The 21885-nt window shown below is 40.0% G+C and overlaps 2 protein-coding genes across 2 annotated transcripts in view; one reads left to right on the top strand and one right to left on the bottom strand.

Annotated features, from left to right (window-relative positions):
• LOC150092501 (uncharacterized) overlaps nucleotides 1-21885 on the top strand; it is a 64094-nt gene that overhangs the window by 1731 nt on the left and 40478 nt on the right. The gene's annotated exons all lie outside the window — the stretch shown is intronic.
• LOC150092502 (uncharacterized) lies at nucleotides 1091-21813 on the bottom strand. The gene is made up of 7 exons (XM_090414513.1): nucleotides 20963-21813; nucleotides 18598-19372; nucleotides 9984-10540; nucleotides 9041-9176; nucleotides 4404-4592; nucleotides 3130-3259; nucleotides 1091-1815 (listed from the first exon to the last, which is right to left on the bottom strand). The coding sequence occupies exons 1-7, from the start codon at nucleotides 21677-21679 to the stop codon at nucleotides 1560-1562; spliced, it is 2760 nt and encodes a 919-aa protein (XP_090270639.1). The 5' UTR covers nucleotides 21680-21813; the 3' UTR covers nucleotides 1091-1559.

The following is a 21885-nucleotide window of genomic DNA, read 5'->3' as shown; positions in this document are numbered from 1 at the left end:
CTTCAATAAGAGATTTCTTAACACCAAAATTAAAGAAAGTCCGTTGTCTCTTATTCATATTAAAATTTAAATCTGCAGGCTTATTACTTTTAAAAAATCACGGCACTACGGCTTCGAAACAAGAATGTGGATAACGCCTTAAGTGACGATGATATTATTGGATATCGATTAACTTTAGATATCGTCGAAGATCCAGCAAACGGTAGTGAAGTGGAAGAAAAACCTATCACCCTCACTGCAAATATAATTCGAGAAGCTCTTGAAGTGTGCAATAAATTGGAAAATCATTTTCCTGTTAATGACACAAATTCTGAACGAGCCTTGAAATTGCAACGTGAGCCGATGAACTTTATGTCTGGATATCGCGAGCTGCATAAAAAATTAGTGAAATCATCATCGCAAAGTTTAATCACTGATTACATTGTCAGAAGAAAAATCAGCACAGAATGAGGATGAAGCTAATTCTGTTTGTGAAGAACCATTGCCTTTACCATACAGATCTGATGCGCTGACATCTCTTCGGGTGATGAAAGTGATTTCGCACCAGTTCGCAAACGTTGCCGAACATTGTCGAATAGCGACGATAATTATGATGACAAAATGTAAAAAATATGTTATTATTCAATAAAATTAAATGAATAAAGTTTTAAAACAAACTTAGGCATTCTTATTTTCCTGAATTTTTATAAACTTTTTTATGCGATTTTAGGTTTATTTTAATTCATTGCTTCGGTTTTATGCGCTTTTAGAAAAGTATGAAAAGTATCCCTAATTTTTCAACGTAAGTAAGGATTTTTTGTGCGTTTTTTATATGCAGTTTTCTGTGGAACGGGAACGTATCTACCGCATGAAAAGAGACTTATTTCAGAGGATATTTCAATATTAATTTATGCAATGCAGTCTTATTTTACCCATAAGCAGACCCACTTGATGTACATTCTTGCTCTGGAATATCACATACATAAGTACTTACAGTTCAGCACTGCCTTTTACATGAATCTTTTGTCTACTCGAAAGCGTCGTTCATGTTTCTTCTTTGTTCGAGTCGTCGATCATTATCTGCCCTGAAAGACCCTTAACACCGCGGCACTGTGCAGCTCCTTCGTAGCGAGACGTTCCAGCCATTTCAACAATCGACGCAATATCCCATGGCGGTGGATTCAGGTAGGAGAAGATTGAGAACCCTCAGACTTGCGACGCTTCTCTTCCGGTTACCGACAACGGACCTCACGTGGCGGTAGACCCAGGTAGAAGATTTAGAAACATCGCACACTACAGTCGACATTGCAGAGCAGCCTTATTTAAAGCCCATTTTTTTTTCCCATAAGAAGGTAAAACTTCCTTGTGTGTGCCAAAGATCAACCAGTTCTCGAATCAGATCAAGAAAGAGCCTGGAAAAAGTTCATTTAGTTTATGACGAGACGGAATCGATGAGGTTTCTCTTCTGCGTTACGGAAGTCACCACAAAGTCACACACGCGTTTGTAATTCGATATTTTTAAAGAAATTTTGTGAAATCAAAAACAGCAATCAGAACGGTTTCATCGTAAGTGTCTTTATTTAAGTTATTTGCTGCGCCCGAAACGATTCCACCTTCTTTTTGGGAAGTGCATACCTCAGCTTTTCCCAGAAGAACTTCTCTCCCCACTGAAGAAAAGTGGTAGTCGCAAGGTACGCTCTGATGTCCGGATGCAGGTCAATGTCCGATGGCAGCTCTTCCAACTTGATCATGATGATGCGGCTGATCTTGTCTCTGATGAACTGAGCGTGCGCCATCTGAAATTCCAGAACACACCATTCGCTCTGTAGGAAGCTCCTGTGGGGGGATAAAAAGACGGTGGGTCATAACGATGTCGGAAAGAATCAGCTTTAAGATTTCCACATAACATTTCAAAGAAAACTTAAATTAAATCATAAGCAATTAAACTTTGTAATTCCCACCAACATCTTCGTCAGTGTCTCTTAACCCTAGCAATATTGTTCGCAAAACATACAAATACCAATTAATTCCATAGGGGACAGAGAGAGAGAGAGAGAGAGAGGAATCCTGCGCTCCACTGTTTAAGAATTGGAGTAAAAGAAATTCACAGGAAAGGTTAAACTGCAATTTGTAGGGAGGCATACAAACTCACGAGCCAAAATATTCCGATAGATTTGCCAAGTAGCGTGTTCGCCCTCCTCTGGTCGAGATGACTGCTTGCACCTTGGCATTCACTCCACTGGACCACGGAAGGGGTCCTCAGATATTTTGGACCACCCACACACAATACCATCCCAGAGGTCAGCAACCTAACGAAGCACTGGCATCGACCACCGGATGCTGTGTTCCACACGATCACACCAATGTACGATGAGATTCAAAGCAAAAGAATTAGGCGACCAGGGGTGCACACGGAATGCGTGGATATGCTCTTCGATCCATAATTGCCCAATAGGATTCTTGTGGCACGGAAGAGTCAGGATCCATTGGGTCACATTCTGATCACGAAAGGAAAAACCAGATCCGAAACAATCCCCCAGGTAAGAATTGGGGGCCAAGGGGTGCTAAGGGTGCGCTGATAGGACTTAGTGATGCCCACAAGAATGAGCCCCACACGAGGATACGCCCGCCACGAGCATGTTTCCAATCGTACTGTCTAATTGACCGGAAACGATCTGGGTGGCCATGATATTTTGGCTTTGTAAAAAACAAATGTGTTGGGTGTAAGGAGAACACATTTGAAAATGGAAATATTCCGAAGATATTACACGGATGAAAAGTGGCCAACGTACGAGTGTATATGCATTAACAAAATTTGTTCGACATCATAGTTGTGGAGTGCTGGGTTGTTGGTGGATTAAAGAGCAGAGAAGAGTAGATTGCACTTACCCTCCCACGACGAGTTCTTGGAGGTGTCGTGTAATTACACCTCTACACATTATTACGAAACCTATTAGGTTACCTAATAAGCATCAAACGTGGAGTCGCAGTTTTTTGTCGTGTTTTCTCAGCATACTGCTAACTGGAGATACTGTAGCTTTATCAAATATTCGGCTGAATGCGAATCCTCTGATTCGCATTCAGCCGAACTATTTTTCATTTAATAATAGACCTTAAAAACGCAGAGGAATAAATAAAGAAGAAAATTACCTCGAGAGCAAGATGATGGTCCTCTTGCTGTTGCTGACAGCTGCGCTGATGTTGTGGTGAATGAATTCTCCGGGGATGAAGTGCCGATAATGCAAACACAGGTTGTATTTCGGTAATTGGTTCTCCAATTCTAAATAAGAGAAAATCATTTCGTTACGATTAATTAAGGTGAAATTTATCGTGTTTCTTCTCTGAAAGAAAGCTATTCCATTTTAGTAGTAGTTCGTCGTAGTTGTTTTAGCAACGAATAATTTCATATTATTGACACTTCTGTAGTGTCCAATTCATTCAATGCTGTTTGCGTACATGAGAAAACGCACTTTTCTGATGTACAGATGGTCTTCAGTCCAAATGCGTCGACATGTCAAAAATCTACAAAACATTTTGAGAAGTATTTCATCCCATTTTTATCTTTCTGACGTCACATTCTAAATAAATGAAATAAAAAATAAATGTGCTAACATCTTTTATTTCGCAAAGGGTGTAGGCAGGTCCGTTTAACCCCAACTAACCTTTGGAGACTGGGAAGAGCCAATCTCCACTCTTAGCCATCTGAGATAGCTGACAACACAAAGCTGTCAATGATTTTTACAGACAAATGAAGTAGGGCAGACAACTGGCTCCATCTCATGAACCCTAACACGATATATTACCGTCTGAAATAATGTGCGTTCTATGGTGAGTTTTCTTCATTTGGACTAAAACCACGAGTTTCCTGGAGAGAGAGAGAGAGGGGAAAACCCTACTCGTCTATGCCAGGGATCCAATAACTGGAAAATTGGTCGAAGAAAGGTTTAGAAAAAAAGTTCGCCTGGTCGGTGACGAGAATCGAACTTAAAACAGTGTTTCATTTGGGCGGCATAGCCCCGTGGAGGCAATAATGGCGTTTCCACAGGGGATATTTCATTAAAACTGTTTCATTTGTGAAACCACCTCTCATTAACAGTGGGATCCTGAGGTGCTTCCCGAACAACCTCTCTAATTCTAGAGTCTTACAGGCCATCATGATGAGTTCTTTCCTGTTTGCATTTCTCTTTCGTTTCACCAATTGTTTTTTTTTTAGGTTATTTCATATTTGTGAGTTATTTCTTATTATCTATGTGACAAACTTTGGTTTTGTGCTACTCTTATTCCTAATTATATGCGAATAGTTTACTAATATTCCACGGGATTACGTAAAATTCTCTATATTAAGCACAACGATCAACTTATGTCTCTTTAAGGAAACAAAATTCATACTTTTCAAAGGCGTTTGAAATCGTCCGCTTACTCACCTGAGATCAGATGTTTCTGCACAAATTCTTCGTCCTCGTTACTGTACGAAATGAAAGCGTCGAACTGTTTATCGTAATCGAAGTCCTCTTCTTTGATCCAAGTTATCCCGTGTGAGTAGAGCCACACCTTGATCACGACGTAGTTGTGTTTGTAGCAGAAGTACAGCGTGCTACTTGCAATCAACAGCACTAACAAATAATACATAAAACATTCATTATTATTACTGTTTGAAGAGGGCTCAAGTAGCATACATTTAAACACACACAAAGGTAAACAAAGCGAGGCCTCATTTTACTTAACGATCGGATTATTCATAATGTGAGAGTTCAAACTGAAAAACTTAATCAAAAACGTAATAAAATATATTTTTTTGCAGTCAACGCGACTCTTCAGTTTCCACTTTGTTCAGTCATTGGCGATACAAACATTTTTTATTTTACTTTTCATTACCTCTGAATAATAGAAAAGGGACGGGAGTTTGGGGCTTCAAATTTAGGGGATCAGCGGTAACTGATGCTATGAGCGAGGATGGAGATATAATTCAGGCAGCCACAAAACCGCGAATGAAACACAACGTGATTATGAAAGACTGAAGTACATGGCCAAAAAGAGATCCCATTTGGTGACCTTTGAACTATGGATGTAATTCTTGAGTTTTGTGTGTTGTGACCCAGGGGCGAATGCTGGTCTTGAAATGCACGCTTGCTCTTTTTATCATTCAGGGATTGAGAGGTGTGATTGAAGTCTGATTAGCGGAATAATGAATTACTGACCATTTAAAACTATGTACAGGTAACCCTCGTATAACGCGGATGTTAGGTTCCATAGAAATGACGCGTTATATAAATCGCGTTATGCGAGACTCAGATCACATACAATAAGTAGAATTATGTTACGAAATCGTTTTTTTTTTTTAAAAAATCATATAAACAACAATGACAAATCCAACATAAATATATTTTCATTTAATTCAGGTAATTAATGTAAGTTAAGAAAACATATGCACTATGAAACAAATACGTAGTATAAAAGTATAAAAATTGTGCTTAAACTTCATCGCACATAATGCATCAATGTTTTAGGCAAAACAAAATAGTGCATATTTTAATCTTTCATAGCACGAGAATTTGAGGATAGGTTAATAAACATTAGTTTTGTCATGTAATCACCTGATGCATTACTACAAAACAGTAGAGTAATTCTGTCTTTGGAAATGAATCCAAAAGCTGATCTTTCATTTTTCGTAATATAGGTGCGTTTTGGCATTTGTTTCCAATATAACCCGGATTCAACCGCATTGAACACTTGGCCTGCACTATAAATGTTTATAAACTTTGAGAGTATTTTGTTTAATAAGATTTCCATTCAAAGGAATTTTCTTTTGAGTGCATCTTCTTTCCAAATCATTAGAGATTTCTTCATTTTTCTCTTAGAAAATTGCGTAGACGAGCAACGAGCTTTGCACTTACCGTTGACCCAGCAATAAACACTTTCTCGGATTTTATATTCATTTTGTTTGCTTTTGATTGTTCCGTTGGAATTGTTGATCCATTTACATTCAAAGTCCTCAAAAACAACTGGTTTTTCTCCATTTTTCAACCGATCCATGATTTTAATTTTTTTTTTCGAGACGAATTTTCTTTCCAATATTCATTTTTTCCCTTTCGATGCAATTTGTGGCTTACTATAAAAATAATGTTTTACATAAAAAAGCATTACATATTAATTACGTATGTAACTCAGCAGAAAATAAAGTGCTCAGCTTGAGATAACACACTTATGATTTTTAATGCGCTTTTCTGGCAGAAAACGAGGACAATTTTCAACAATAAACACATTATACGGTATACAATTGACGTTCAGGCGTGCTAAAGGGTGTTTCTCCTAATATGAATTCGCTACTTGTAACTACCTGCGCGATACGGGCAGACAGGAATTTAACGAAGATAAAATTTGATTTTTAAGTCGCGAGGTGAAAATTATATGAAAAGATAATGGGTTACTACAATTTCTAGATTTTATCTAGAAATTGTAGTAAACTTTGTCAAAACCGCGTTGTAAAAGTACCGCGTAGAACAAGGGTTACTACAATTTGTAGACCGCATTATATTGAAACCGCGTTTGTATAAGTACCGCGTTATACGAGTTACCTGTACTGACCATTTAAACCTATGTATTTAGAAATTTATGTACATTTAATCGTACAAATACAACATTTATTTTACAAATGAAATTCTATATTTTTCAAGATAGCTACTTGAATACAAATTCTACCCTCCGGTTCTTCTTTGTGAAGTGGTCAATGACACCGTCATAAAAAGTTGGCGATAAAAATATATCGTGATAAAAATTTAATCCAAACTATCCAACGCAGATCAAAATCGAGCCCAAATTTCCGGAAGAATTTCTTAATCGTGTACTAGAAGTCATTAATTTTACGACAAAATTTCACGATAACTGTCGAAACGGGGTCACTTTTCACGACTTCCTCGTATCGCGCCGTTTAGTTGTCGTTATTGCTTAGATAAGAATCTGAAATGTTTGTTGTATACATCATTGTCACTCAAACAGTAGACCGATAGCACTTTGTTATTTTTGTATTCTTTTAAATTTATTTTCTGAACTTCATCTACCACCTAAGGACAGTTAGGGACTTCCATGCCCACGGTGGGATTCGGAAACTCTCAGACTGTTGGTTGGAGAGCGGATACGCTGACCACACGGCCAACCAGGCAAGTTATAAATATTCGCTATAAATATTCTCTCTCTCTCTCTCTCTCTCTCTTAAAAAAGTAGAGTTTATAATCTAGTAACAAAAGCATCCTTTCAATTAGTCGCTTCATGGACATCGGTGTCTAAATAGAGAGAAAGGGTGAGGGTGAGCTTTAACTTCCCTCGTGCTTGTCACAGGGAAGTTAAATTTTATTTCCCTGATTTTATGTATTTCATTACTGTTAATGTCGGAGAAACCGATTTCTAAATAAATTCTAAACTATGACGATAATTGGCATTTTGTCCAGGATGAAAACTTGTGACGGAACTGACTGGGCATTAAATATTTCTGTCGTTTGTTCTTTCGATACTTAAAACAAGAAAACATTTCGCAAATTAGGAAGTAAGTGAAGGCGAACATCTACGAGAACAACTTCTTCAAGTGTCATCCCAAGAAAGAGGTTGGCAACCATGTCAAGGAACTTTTTGCTTTCTTTTGCTGCTCTGGAACATTTATGGTAATTCAAGCCAGTCCAGTGCTTAATGTCTTCAAGCCACATTCCTCTGGGTCTACCTCTCCCTCTTTTTCCATCCAGCTTCCCTTCTGATATTCCGCATTTGAAACCAAGGAACAGAATCTTGGAAATTGGAACTTGCAACTTGAGAACATTATAAAAACTAGCGAATTTTGACAACCTGATACAGGAAATGAAAAGACATAAAGTTCTTGTGATGAGAATTAGATTAATGAAACAAGACGTTCTAACATGGGAAAAGGAGAAAAAGACAACAACAAATCACGCATATTTCATAACCACCATCAACACATGCAAATAATCTGAGGAAGGCCGTCCTTGCTTTATATCACTGAGTCCTCAGTTTTTTAAGGTCGAGCAATTTTCAATTTTTACACGATTGGCCGTTGACCGATCGTAAAAAAGTTGGCCTTGATGTGTGAATATGGACAAAGGTCGTGAGCTGTGTGACAAACTGCGAATGGGGGTGACGACAGCAGAAATCATTTTCCTGCTCGGGTGGTCATATGTAACAGAATTTTGGTGTGCTGATCATCCCAGAGCGGTATAATAAACGGAAAACATCGAGTCAACGTCCGGCATGCTGGTTGATATAACAGCATCGCAAGCATCTTGTTGCGAAAAGGAGGCAAACACAGGACGGTGTTATTAAATCGAAAATTCCCGCTGCAGTTTGTCGAATGCCTGCGAGAATGGGATCGACACTGCCGAAGATAGTACGACCATCGTTTTTGGCCAAGTAGGCTGACCCACTTTACCCGAAATGCGATTTTCAATTGAACACTGAAATCTCCAATGCAATACCGAGAAATTCTTGCGGTTATTGATGGAAGAGCAACAATACCTCATGTCAGCAGAGATTAAGATGTCGGTCGAGTGCATTCCGAACTTCTTCGTCTTGCTCCAGCGTAATATTCTGGTGTTCTGAAAGTTTACAGGCTGTAATAAAGAGGGCAACACTTTGTATTGTAACAACGTTACAAAATACTTCGCGTATTGTGATGTTCTTAACATTTTATAATTTAAAAACAGAAAACCATTCGTGAGACTGTTTTGCAAAATACCCGGAAGGCTCATTGAAACGTTCATCCCGTTGTTCTGCGAATGGTTTCGAATGCTGCTGTCTGTAGGAGAAGAGAGAGAGAGAGAGAGAGAGAGAAAGCGAAATATACATTACGGATCTAATTACTTTTTCACTTCATTCCAAAAATATTAGTTAAGGTATAAATTTAAAATAATACAATGAGAACCACGAAATTCGTATTCTATGCAGATTGACATTTTACGATGCGGATTTGCCTGGATTATATATTTATATACTGTATATATAATAAAGAACTATATAATATATATGTATGGTTCAGATACTACAGAAGTAACGTACTCACCTAACACAGTGAGGCCACTTATTACGTAGACTACTATGGAAATGGGGCACAGATCCAAATCTCCCAAGTCGATAATGAAGATTTCCTCATCGTTCGCATCTCCACTAATGCATTTTGTGGTATTTGCGTCCACAATCTAAAAGATACAATGAAAAACCTGTTCTTTAAACAAGAAGTTAGTTTTTAACCAGAAGTCAGTTAAGTATTTTTTTTGTTTTTGTTTTTTAAACTAGCTTAACTTCATAGGACATTTCGTTCAAAGACGTGTTTTTGTTGTTCCTGCAGAAAACACCAAAAAAAGTGCATTAAAATGAAGGGTGAGATTAGCACATGATATACGGCCGTGCAAGCAACTCATTTCGGCATTATACGTCCATCTACGGTGATCAAAAAAGTGTCAAAGATCGTCTTTACGAATGAGAAGACTAACTACTTCTGATGAGCAGTGCGAGCAAAAACGACCTCAATGAATACTCAAGGGTAAAAAAAAAATTTGATCACACTGAATGTTTTTCTGTGTGAATGCATTGCACAAATGATTGTAAGCCGCCAACTTTTACGGTTGGAGCCTCCAACCTGTAAGCCTACTTCAGGCTTTCAACCTGTTCACCTAGCAATATTCAGTAATGTTGGATATTTATAAGGGAACAAACATTTACTTCCAAGACAGTCCAATATTAAAAATTGGAGATGGGAGATACTTATATTTATTTTTTTAAAAATCTCTTTTTATTCATTTAATTAAATAATTTTACTCTGTTTTGCGATGTATTTCAGTTAAGTCTTATTAAGTATATAAGGAAAGCTTAGATTGCTTTTCTTGTTCTTTTCAGCCACCGTTTGAGAATTTCTGAGAAGAAATATTTTGCAATTTAAAAATCCCAATTTCCTAGCAACGAAGCCCTCAACAGACATCGAAAACATTTCTTTCAGTAGAACTTACCGCGTGGAGATTCCTCAGGAACCAATGTTTGAAATCGACAGTTTCGCAGTCGCATCTCCACGGATTTCCAGACATTGTCATCCTTTCCAGCTTCATGGCGTTCAGAGTGTCATTCGGCAGGGTGGTCAGTAAGTTGCGGGCCAGCAGCAATGCCGATAATCCAGCGTTGAGCAACCTTCTGTCGAGAACTTTAAGGTTGTTGTTTTCCAAGTTTATGCTATGAACTTGAACAGCAGGTGACGAAATGGTGCGGTTCCCTTCGGCTCTGGTGTCACTGATAAAAGCTATGACCTCTTCGGGTACTGCGTCCAGGTTCAGAGAACTACAGTCGACGTCCAAATGGAGGTCGGCGGTGTCATCGTAACCTGCGCAAAAACATTTGCAAGGAAGAGGGCAACTCCAGTAGCTCAAGTCCTCGGCGGTTTGCGAGAGGAAGGGTACGTCTTTTTTGAAAGGTGGGTAGTTGCATACGGGGGTGTCCTTAAGTACTTCAGCAGGATCATAATACAACACTTCACCGAGTGATTTGCTGCGGCAGTCGCAAACTAATGGATTTCCTGTTAAAAAAAAAAGGAAATTTGAAATGTATGGAGAGCATATCGCACTATTCAAATAACAATAATAATTGTATTTTCCCCAATGAAAGAAATTTTATTCACCCTGACTATTTACAATATATACATGAGAACAAATGTATATTCTGGCCTGTGTAGCTCAGTGGAAGTAGTCTTCCACTGAGCTACACTTCGTGCGGTCTAGCGACTGCATCCACTGCGCTAGACCGCACGAAGACAGACTTATAAGTTCGAGTCTAGTCCCGGCCTGGAGGAACTTCTTCTAAGCCTTTGTTTAGCAGTTTCCCGAGGCAAGCGGGATTTTTCTCTCAGAAAGTGGAATTTTTCGTCCTTTAAACTCAGGAATGTCTACCGTGGAATCTACATTATTTCAGACAAAACCATATCCTGTTAAGGTTAGATACCAAAAGATGGCAGTACTTGTTTGCCTGTCACTTCATCGGTTGCCACTTTTAAGTACTTATAGTCTTGGGCCAGATATCTTTGATTGGCTATTAGTGAAGATTGAACTTCCCACTGAGTATTCAAAAAGTTAGACAGGATTAAAAGGCCTCACCAACTTCCTAGAATGGACTAAGAGACTTTAGCTGATTTATTTATTTTACAAATGTACAGGATGGCCATAAATTAACTTTCCTACAGCTATAAATTAACTTTTAGCTACAGGTATCTGTAGCTAAAACTGATACACGGAATGAGACCACGTTTTATATTGAGACTTTCATAGGCATGGGGAAATGAATTCCGCGAAAAAAAAATATTTAGTACCAAAAGTCGCCGATAAGGGAAATTTTGGGGCTGGCGGAGCAGAAAGCAGTCGGATATTTGCAATTAACTCAGGTAAAAAGAATTATGCAAATTTTTCTGTGTGTACGTCACAGTAGCACCACCAATTCCACTTAAAAGGGGATTCGGAACGTTCAGGCAGTTATTCGAATGACTTACGAATTGTGCTCGATATGCATCCTACCTTGCCTCAACGTGCTTTGCTTCTTAAGTTGTTTTACCTTAAACAGTGCAATGCTGTAGCAGCCCTTCGGCAATTTAGAAGGCTTCATAACCTGCATACAGGTCCTATGTCAGCTGTAGGACTGCAAGCTATGATTAAGAAGTTTGAAGAAACTGGATCAATTGGAGTTAGACTGATATAGGACGGAAAGCAGTCCAAGAAGAGACAGTAACAGACGTTGCTACTACTGTGTTCGACGACAGAGGGACCAGTACTGGTCCGAGCGCTGGTGCCATAGCCCAACAACTTGATATTGCTTATCTTACGGAAAAGGATACACTTCTATCCGTATAAGTTCGGTCGTGTGCAAGCACTAACTACCGCAGATAATGATAAGGGCATGAGCTACGCACTAACGTTTCTTGCCCGAATGGAGGTCGACAATGACTGACTTGGAAAATATTGTGGGGTGATGAGGCTCATTTTTATCTGAATGGATCGGTCAACACTCATCACTACAGAACTTGGACATCACTCTGACCATCCCCATGCGATCCAGCAAGTACCACTGCATTCTCCAATAGTAACCGTGTGGTGTGGCTTCACAGCCTATTTCATAATAGGACCATACTTTTTGAGCATATTACCCCTACAGGTTCTGTAACCCGCACCATTACTGGAGAGATTTATCAACGAATGCTGGAAAATTTTGTCATTCCTGCATTGCAGCAAACACGTTTGGACTCGATAATTTTTATGCAGGATGGAGCACGGCCGCACATTGAATGTTCAGTACAGCGCCTCTTACTTAGCATTTCAGTAATGGTAGGATTATCAGTCAGTTATTTCAGACGGCATGGCCGCATCGATCCCCGGACATCACTCCATGTGACTTTTGCTATGGGGGTATTTGAAATCCGTTGTGTATGTTGGTAGCATTCCCAACTTGCATGTCTTGAAAGAGAACATAAAACGGGCTGTTATGAACATCCGATCCGACTCCTTATGTAGTCGGATTGGATGTTCATAATAAAACCAGATGTAGCTCCCGTTGCTTCTCTCGAAACTTTTCAATCATCTGTCGTAACACAAAGATGGCATCTGTCGTCGATCGACCAGACATGAAACCAAATTGCCCATTTGCAATTTCCACCTCCTTCGTCAGTCTTCCATCAAGAATCCTCTCTAGGATCTTCATTGTGTGGGACATCAACTTTATTCCTCTGCAATTCGTACAGTCTTGGGCATCCTCTTGTAGATGGGGACAAGGGTTCTTTCCCTCCATTCCTTGGGTATATTTTCCTGTTGACAAACTTTTATTAACAGGTCCCACAGCAGGTCAATCCCTCTTCCCCTAGTGCCTTTCATGCCTCCACAGGGATCCTGTCAGGGCCTACCGATTTTCCATTATTCATCCTCTTTACGACTTCCTTCACTTCCACTCTAGTGATGTTCTGCACCATCATTAGGCTTTCTATCTTCTCTGTGAGTCCTTGCATTTTCTTCATTCAAAAGCCCTTCAAAGTATATTCTCCATCTGTTTCTTATATCCACATCCTTCCTTACTACCCTTCCTCCAGAGTCTTTGATCTTCCTCACATGTACGAGTCCTTTGATGCCTTATTTCTACATTTGCCAGTCGATATATCTTTCTCTGTCCTTCCTTTGTTTGTAATTGATCATAAAGGTCTTGATATGTCATGGCCTTCGCCTGTGCAACAACTCTTTTGGCTTCTCGCTTTTTCTCTCTGTACTCCTTTCTGTCATCTTCCACTCTTGACTCGTTCCACTTCTTCCTTGCCTTCCTCTTAGCCGGCACTGCACCTTGTACATTATTATTCCACCACCAACGCTCCTTCTGCTCTCTAATCTTTCCGGATGTTTCACCAAGCACCTCAATTGCACAGCTTAGAATTACAATATACAAATACTTACACTTGCATAGTTTATATACATAATACTAATTTCTTTAATACGTATTTCTTTTTAATAATGTTTGTTCTGGATGACGTACAATGCATGCATCCTGGTAGAGGATATGTTTTGTGAAAGTGTGTATGTGTATCGGGGGGAGGACATATCTTTTCCTACAGTTCTAGGATGGAGCGTACAATGTGTTGACTGAAATCATTGGCTAGCTGTTGAAATGTTTTGCCTCTTTCGCGAAGCTGTTTTATGGTTTCAAAGGCTTTAGGACTGCAATTCACCATCAGATGTTTATTTTACTTAATTTTGTTCAGAGGCTAACATGTCTCGTATTAATTTCTTTCAGCGTTTCTTTATCAGCAATGTTTCTTATTCATTTGTATTCTGCTTTTAAAACTGAGTTACTTGGGGATAACTTTAATTGTTTCCCCAAAGCATTCTTTCTTTCTATTTTGTGCTATTCAACGACTTTAGCTTGTTTGGGAGCGCATTTTTAATTTTCGCATTTGTTTGGGTTAGTTTCATTTCTTATTTTCAAAGGTGGTAGCTTGTTGAATACTTTTGGCTATAAATAAGTCTAATGTTTGGGTGTTGCCTCTTTATTTGCTTTCGGAACTAAATATTTTAGGCCCTTATGTCTACTAAGGAAAGTATCTTGTTTGATATTGACGTATTCGTTGTGGTTTTATATGAAAAAATATGCCATATAGACGTATAAATATCTAGGGGGTAGTATGTTTAGTATGGTGTATTTATTACACATTGTAGTTTCCTTATATTTGTTTTTAGTGAAGATTTCAATCACTTTATTCTGAATGGAGACTAAAGGTTTCAGCGTAGTGCGATAGATTCCTCCCCACCTTAAATATGCCATAGTGTAGAGCGCTTTGAATCCAGGCAGAATATAATATTTTCAGCATATTTAAATTTAAGAATCTGTTTAGGTAGTAAAGTCTGTTTAACATAATCCTTACTTTATTTACGACATCGGTAATATGAGGTTTCCAGCTTAACTTACAATCAATTTTTAATCCCAAGTAAGTTATTACACTGACTTTTTCTATTTTCTCGCAGTTGCAATTTGAATTTGTCCTGCAATTCCAATCAGGCAAAATTAATTGTGCAGGGAAATTCATTTTGCCAGTTGTATTTCGCAAGTTAAAATTTCGATATTTAGTTTTTGAGACATTCAGACTGAGTTTGTTTGACTGAAACCAATTTGCTACTTTCAAAAGATCAGCATTCACGATGGTTTTCATTTGTTCGGCTGTCTGTTAGAGAAAATTAGTACTGTATCATCTGCAAAAGTATTTATTTTACTGTTAAGATTGCAGAAGTCATTGATATAATTATTAAATAAAATTGGTCCCAACACAGATACTTGTGGTACACCGCAGTCTACTGTTTTGGAGCTGCTATAGCTGGTATTTATTTTTACAATTTGGGATCTGGCATTTAAGCAATTTTTGAACCAGTTTAGGGCAGCACCTCGTATTCCTAATTCATTTTTGTATTTGACTGTCCTAATTTGACTCTGTATCATGTGATACAGAGTCAAAAGCTTTGTGTATATCTAGAAATACTGCTAATGTTAGTTTATGTTCGTGAAAGGAGGTGTAAGCTGTGTTTGTGAAGTTCAGTAAAGCATGTTCTGTGCTAAACTTTTGCCTGAACCCAAATTGATTCTTTGAAAAGAAGTTGTTTTTGTCCAAAAATTTCACGAGTCTAATTTTTACCAATTTCTCTAATATTTTCGAAATGATGAAACTGCTTTTAGTATTCATTTGTGCCTTGTACAGTATATTGCTGTGGCTGCTTTCGAGCCATGCGCAGTTGCGGCAGTGATCATATTTTGCATTCCCGTCTTCACGCGCTGCCGCTCTCGCACAGTGCTAACTTCATGGTTTGGAGCACCGCGTGTTTCTAATCGCATCACGAGCTTAAGGCGGCGAATATTGGGCATATTCAAATTCAGAAATGCATTGCGAAAAATATCTTTTATTTTTCCTTTTTTCGTATTAGGCGTATTGGCCTGTTACGGAGTATCCTAAGCACTTTCTAGCCGTACCCGTCCCGAAGATAAGGTGGTTGGCCCTATGCCTCCCGGCGTGTCCTATGTCTGTCGATGCGTGTGTTCCCGGAGCCGGTTTGCCTGCTTGCAGGAGGAAAACCCCAGATTAACTGGGGAGCAAAACCCTGCAGTCCACGCCCAGGTTGTGGAGCGCATGGCCATTCGGCTAAACTGGGAACTCCGATTAAGTGTTATTTGTGTTTCATAAACAACTTCTAATTTCTCCCAAATTTGGTTATACACAATTCTATTCAGTCTTTTGTAAATAACAAAAATAATAATAGCACTTGGAAAGATAAAACGGTTTGAGACATGTAAACGAAGCTAGCATTTATTGAGTACTCGCTTGTATTTCGTTCACTGATTAATGAGCCTCATGCAGGGAGAGGCAAAAGAATTGATTATAACATTCGCACTTTTAACAGAAGAGCGAGTCAAACAGCTCGAGCGAGTCTTACTTCCACGCGTCTCGGTCACAGCTCAATGAGCAGAAGCAGCGCTGTCGAAGTTCCAAGGAACCAGGAATAGTGGTGGAATTCAAAATTCAAGTAGGAGATTTAAATGAATCCTAATTCCTCTTCATGTAGTAAACTGATTTTTCGAAGTATTATTATGTTTACCACACGTTTCTATAAGACGTCTGGTTAATGATAAAAATAAAAATAAAAAAAACTGTTCGGTTTGCATACCTACTCTCAGACCTTCGCGGTTAGCCTAGTGGCTGTGTGCTTCGCAACCATATGCCTGGGGAAGGAGTGTCCTAGGTTCGATTCCCATCAACGACGTAAGGAACTCAAGGATCTCCATTCAGCCATAGCCAAGTTATCCGGTGTTGGGCGTGGATAGCAGGGTTTTTTCCGCCAGTTTATCCAGTGTTTTTCATTCCACAAGCAGGCAAATCGGCCCGAGGGCCCACTCGGATTACAGTCAGGAATTCTGACCCAGCCATAGGTCTGATTCGTCAGCCTATGCCGATTCCAAAGCCAGGATAAAATTTGTGGGGACTAGATGGTACCATGAACTCCCGTATAAAGGGGGAACGCTGTATCATCACACGGAATTTGTTTATTTATTTATCTCTTCCACCCGTTTCAGAGTGGCTTATGTCACAAGCTCGAGAGGGCAGCCAGATCGGCATTCGCCGTAAAGTGTCAAGCGTCCCTGCGAATGTGAACTGCTGCACGTGACAGAAACTTCTTTCGTCAACATCCCTTGGAATGGACTTTCTTTGCAGGAAGTTCCTTTGCCCACAAGAAACAACTGTCGTACTCCTCGAGCACGGCCGCCAGACTGCTGCAGACAGCGACAGAACGAGCATGTGCGTTTCTTCCCTATCCCGGCATCATCCTACTGTGCTGCTACCTAGTGGTGTGTACCGAAAACTTTCCACTTCCACTTTCGTCTGTGACTTTTCCTTTGATTCGTTAGACTTTTCAATGATTGCTTCTTCTGCTTATTGAAAAATAACGTGATTCGACAGTTCTTTTATATGCTCTAGTCCGTTTTCGAGTGAAAAATAAAATGAATTTAAAGTAGAGGGCTCACACTCTTTCTTTTTCTTTCCAGGACTCGTCTCGCCTTGCTTCCTGTCAAATCAGCTACATTGCTAATTTGTCCCCATGTGGATTTCTTTGTTCTTCCTGCAGTACAGACATTTCCAGTCGTCACGTTTCGCGAAGGACTTCCGTTGCCATCTAGATTCGGATAGGCCGGAACATGCAGATTTCGAACGCATTTTCTACACGTTATACCTTTTCCTTCGGACAACAAGATCCTTCAGGCATTTGTTACACTTCATTACTCACGTACACACCTTACTTCCTCGAGCTGCTGCTACCCGTTAAGAATGTGAAGTCCTTTCTTCTATCGCTGTTCACCACAGTTTATATCGGAATTTTGAATACATGAAAACTACGCGACGGATTTCGATAATTTATACGCACAACGCGCTCAGATTGTTGAGAGGAACCACCTTGAAGCACTTTAAGATTACTTATCACGAAAAAAAAATATAAAACACTGATATATTAATAATATTTTAAAAAATATTTACATTTACAAATTCGTAATTCTATACAAAATTATCCCTAAAAGGGACAGGGAGATGGATTTTTTGTATCAGAGTTATCAAGAAAGTCATTGATACGCCATGTGTGTCGCGTAATTTATGAAAGGAAATGTGATAATAATCATTCTAATTGCTTTACTAAGATAAAGTCTTGTGCGAGTAAGAAAGCACGCAGTTTACTCTGAGCACGTGCAGCGCCTGTTTTCACAGAAAAGGTGCTGCACGTACTAATCCTGTTTTAAAATTGAGTCAAAACGGTTAAACGCTTTATCGGAAATTAAAATTTAATTCCCTATAATTTCGAACTTCCCTGAGATTATTTTATCCAGATTTTTCCATTTGACCCTTCCAGCGTTGCAGTGAAAGGATGAAGCTCCTCAGCCCGCGAGCCAGTGGACTCGTGTCGTGCCCACGAATTGCGTGTGGTTTCTTCTAGCAGGTTTGACTGCTTCTGGGCGAATCACAAACTACAGTTAGTTTAGGGAAGGAAATTCCCTCCCACTTTCGTACGAGACGGGCTAACTCACCTAAGTCCTAATGAGGGTTCCTTATACTGGACGTCGATCTTTCGAACGAGGGTCAATGAGACACTTAGGTAGTACAGAGCACGGGTCACTTTGCGACTTTACGGAAGCAGTTAAGGACCTGCAATGGCGGGAACCCATTTCAAATAAGCGCTTTGAAAATTTTAAAGTGCGATTTCTCCACCATTTCTCCACATATTTTCAGACGCCTAAAAATCTCCACAAAGGGAAACAAAATTAGTTTTATTGGCTCATCAGGTCAGTAATGGGCTCGACGCGGCCATTAGTAGTCCATGATTTAGATAGTAAACTGCACCGATACGTTGTGACCTCTCATAATAACGATCGTCTCAGGATGACATCGAAATACACATCCAAATGCGAGTGTTTTTGAGAAGAACGTGTTGTGTTGTGGAGCACGCGCTAATTCAAACACGCCTCTATTTTCATAGATTTAAGAAGAAGAATTGACTTTGGATTTAATACGAGAATCGGACTTACCTTCAAGATGCAACTCCTTACAATAAGGTGGAATGTCCCTCATCCCAATTATGCGCAGTCTGTTGTTTGCTACATCAAAGGTGCGCATATGCAAGAAGGGTCCAACTTCGTTTAATGTTTCCAAGTAGTTATTGGAGAGTATTAATGTTGTTAATTTGAACAAGCAGAGGAACTGAGCTGCGTCTTTCAGGAGGTTGTGAGAAAGATTCAAATGAAGAATATTACAGTGACCCATGAGGGAAAAATTAAGCGTGCGAATGTTGTTGTGACTGAAGTCCAAGTTGACCAGACTGGGATTTGTAACGAAAGCTTCTTTGTGTATAGTAGAAATGCGATTGCCGCTGACATTCACTTTTTGAAGCCAGACGCTGACACCAAACATCCATCGATCGAGAGTGGTTATGTGATTTTCGGAAAGGTCAATAGAATCTAGAGTAAGAAATGACGTCTGGAACGAAGATAAATTCGACGCTTTCAGATTAAGGAAGTGCAGAGGGTGGTAATTCGGCATTGGTAACTGGGGAAAAGGAGTTAAGAAGTTGTTGTAACTCAGGTCCAGTAGTTCAACGTGTGGCAGCTGTGTAAACATCACTTTTTCGACACTTTCCAGTTTGCAATTACTTAAATGTAGTGAAGTAATGTTGGGCGTTCTTTCGAATACCTTCGGACCAATCGTCTTTATAGGGTTTCCCGAGAGATCCAAGATTTCCAGGGATGTCATGTGTTCAAACACTCCTTCTGTTGAAGACAAACCGTTTCCATTCACGTTGAGCATCTGAAAATAAAAGTTGAAGCATCTGTAATGACACTGAAGTGACATCGAAACACTCAACAACAATAAAACCCTCCTACCTTTAATTTCACGAGTAAGACCCCACTTCTCAAGAATCACGTGCTTTATATGTAAATTTCCCAATTGTTGTACAAGCAAAATAGTTACCACTTTAAGAAGTAGAATTTCCTTAAAAGAAAAGCTAATTTTCCCACACACAATACTAAACAATCATCCCACCAAACTCATTGATTACTCTAATATCCGAATGGATTCTCCTTCTTCTGACATCAGCACAAGTGTCGAAGGGTCTCGCATCTGCAGGCGTACAGTATATATATTTATAGTCTGGAAACAACCCTGCTCAAGAGATCAACATGGAATTCTTTCAAGTCGTCTACAGAAAGATGGTCTCACACAGGGAAATGAAATTCACCTCCCATCTAACGAAAAGCGGGAATATCCATGGCCACAGCGGGGGGGGGGGGGTTCGAACCCACAGCCTGCGGGTTGGAGAGTGAAATCCATCCTGTGGAGTTAAGAACAATCTGCTTTAATGCACGCGGCTCTTCCTGCACGCTTCCTTACTTTTCCTAGTTAATCTCAAGTCCTACTCATCGCTTTACTGATGCTCTTCTTATTCGACGAACGTTCCAGCTGCACCGCTGTCCAAGATTCAAGGCCTATCAGACCAGTTTTCTTAAATATCCTCCAATGAGGTGAGAATAACTTTGTCAGTCTCGGTGCTACGAAACGCAGTCATTTCTTTTATGAATGATTTTGTTTCTTTCCCACACACCTATAGGGGGAGGTGTTTCACATCCGTTACGTCTTAATGGTCTTAATTTTACATCCGTTACGTCTATAGCGTTCGCAGCAAATCAGAAATGGCTGTGCCATGCACTGTAAAGACAACCAGACATCTCCTATTAAAACGCATGACAAACACAGTCTGAGCCTCGCAAGGTCAAATTTATATGCTCAGAATTACGTTTGATCAAGAGATCTGAGACTCAGGGCTTGCAGCTCAACGGATCCATCCCGCAACAGGTTTTGAGGAAAATTAAGGAAACGTTCCCCACGTGGCATTGCCGCTCTTTAGTTAACTTCCATTTCCAAGAAAACTGCGGGTTTTGTTTTAATTCGTGGCTCCACGATCTCCAGTGAGCTGGGAAAGGAAGTCAAGCGAACGATGTCACACAGTAGCCCGAGGCAAATCACAAACAACTGTGCCGTGCCGTTCTAAGTAGACACGTGGCCTTAAGATGTTAAAATAACCTCATTCGAACCGGAAGATTACGACGCACTTTTGTTTTCATTGCAACATGGGGAATGCCGAAGCGCTAGCGGAAAAATGCTTCCGTTCCGTCAAATATTACAGAACTTGACAACCTTGACAGCAAATGAGAACGTGCTCGCTACCGGGAACCACCGATGTTTAAGGTACGTCTCGTTTCAGTGTAGTCGGAAGCATGACTGCCTTCTTTTATTAATTGTTTAACTATTTCCATTATTATTATTATTACTCTTTCGATAATTGCTAAAACAGTATTTCAACGGAGTTGGCGAGCATTTTATGAAAGCAGCACCTACCTGAAGGTCGAGAGGCGAGAGGACACCGGACAGGTTGGTCAGGCGGTTATCCTTCAGGTTCAGGGTTAGGAGATTCTTCAAAGGACGGAAGGTCCGCGGATGGAAACTGCGAAGTTCGTTCGCTTCCAGACCCAAGTGCACAAGCTTTTTGAGGCCCACAAACGCATCTCCGTGAATGAAGTCGATGCGATTCTTGACGAGGGAAAGGGATTCCAAGGCGGCGCAGTTCTGCAGTTCGAACTCAATTCGTTGTATCCCGCAGTTCTCCGTTTGCAAGTAGCGAAGGGTGTCTTTGAGATAACCGCGCGGGGAGATCATCGCGTTCATCTCCCTGTGCAAGATTGCTATTTCGTGAACGTGGTTGTAGACCGTCGTACGATCTTCGGCGTATGAAAAACGCGTAGCGACCACCGAACTCAAATTCACGGGACACTCGATGCCGCTCTCAAAACCAAGGCTTCTTGCTAAGCGACTCGGATGCGCTTTGGACGAGTCCGTGTCCTGGGAACCAATGTTAAGGTCGCAGACATCGTGGTAGAGAGAAATGCTGTCGTTTACCTGACGGTTTCCGCACATATATTCGAGCATGAGGGTTTTCTGGGTCTCTTTACAGATGTCTAATCCTTTCACTTGCGAAAACGCCAGCACTTTTATTAATCGCGTCGTTACCGAAAGCAGCAGCAGAACAGCGAAGCGATTAAACCAAAATATGTCCATCTTGAACAGACTCTTCTCGCGGAAATATTTCTTATTAACAGTTTCCGGCTACAGAAGTTGCACCGCGTGATAAAACCAGTGCTCATTGCCAGCTGATTACCGCATAGCGATCTTTAACTACACACCTGTAAACTACACTTTCTGCTTGATGATTACGAAGTTTTCGAGTGGGACGCAGGCACAGATTTCGCGCAGACGCATTAAAT

This window comes from Typopeltis vanoorti, chromosome 25 (assembly GCF_054136105.1).
Source record: "Typopeltis vanoorti isolate ZY-2024b chromosome 25, IOZ_Tvanoo_1.0, whole genome shotgun sequence".
NCBI classification, from domain to species: Eukaryota; Metazoa; Arthropoda; class Arachnida; order Uropygi; family Thelyphonidae; genus Typopeltis; species Typopeltis vanoorti.
Note: the sequence above shows the minus strand (reverse complement) of the source record. Positions and strands in the feature narration are given on the sequence as shown.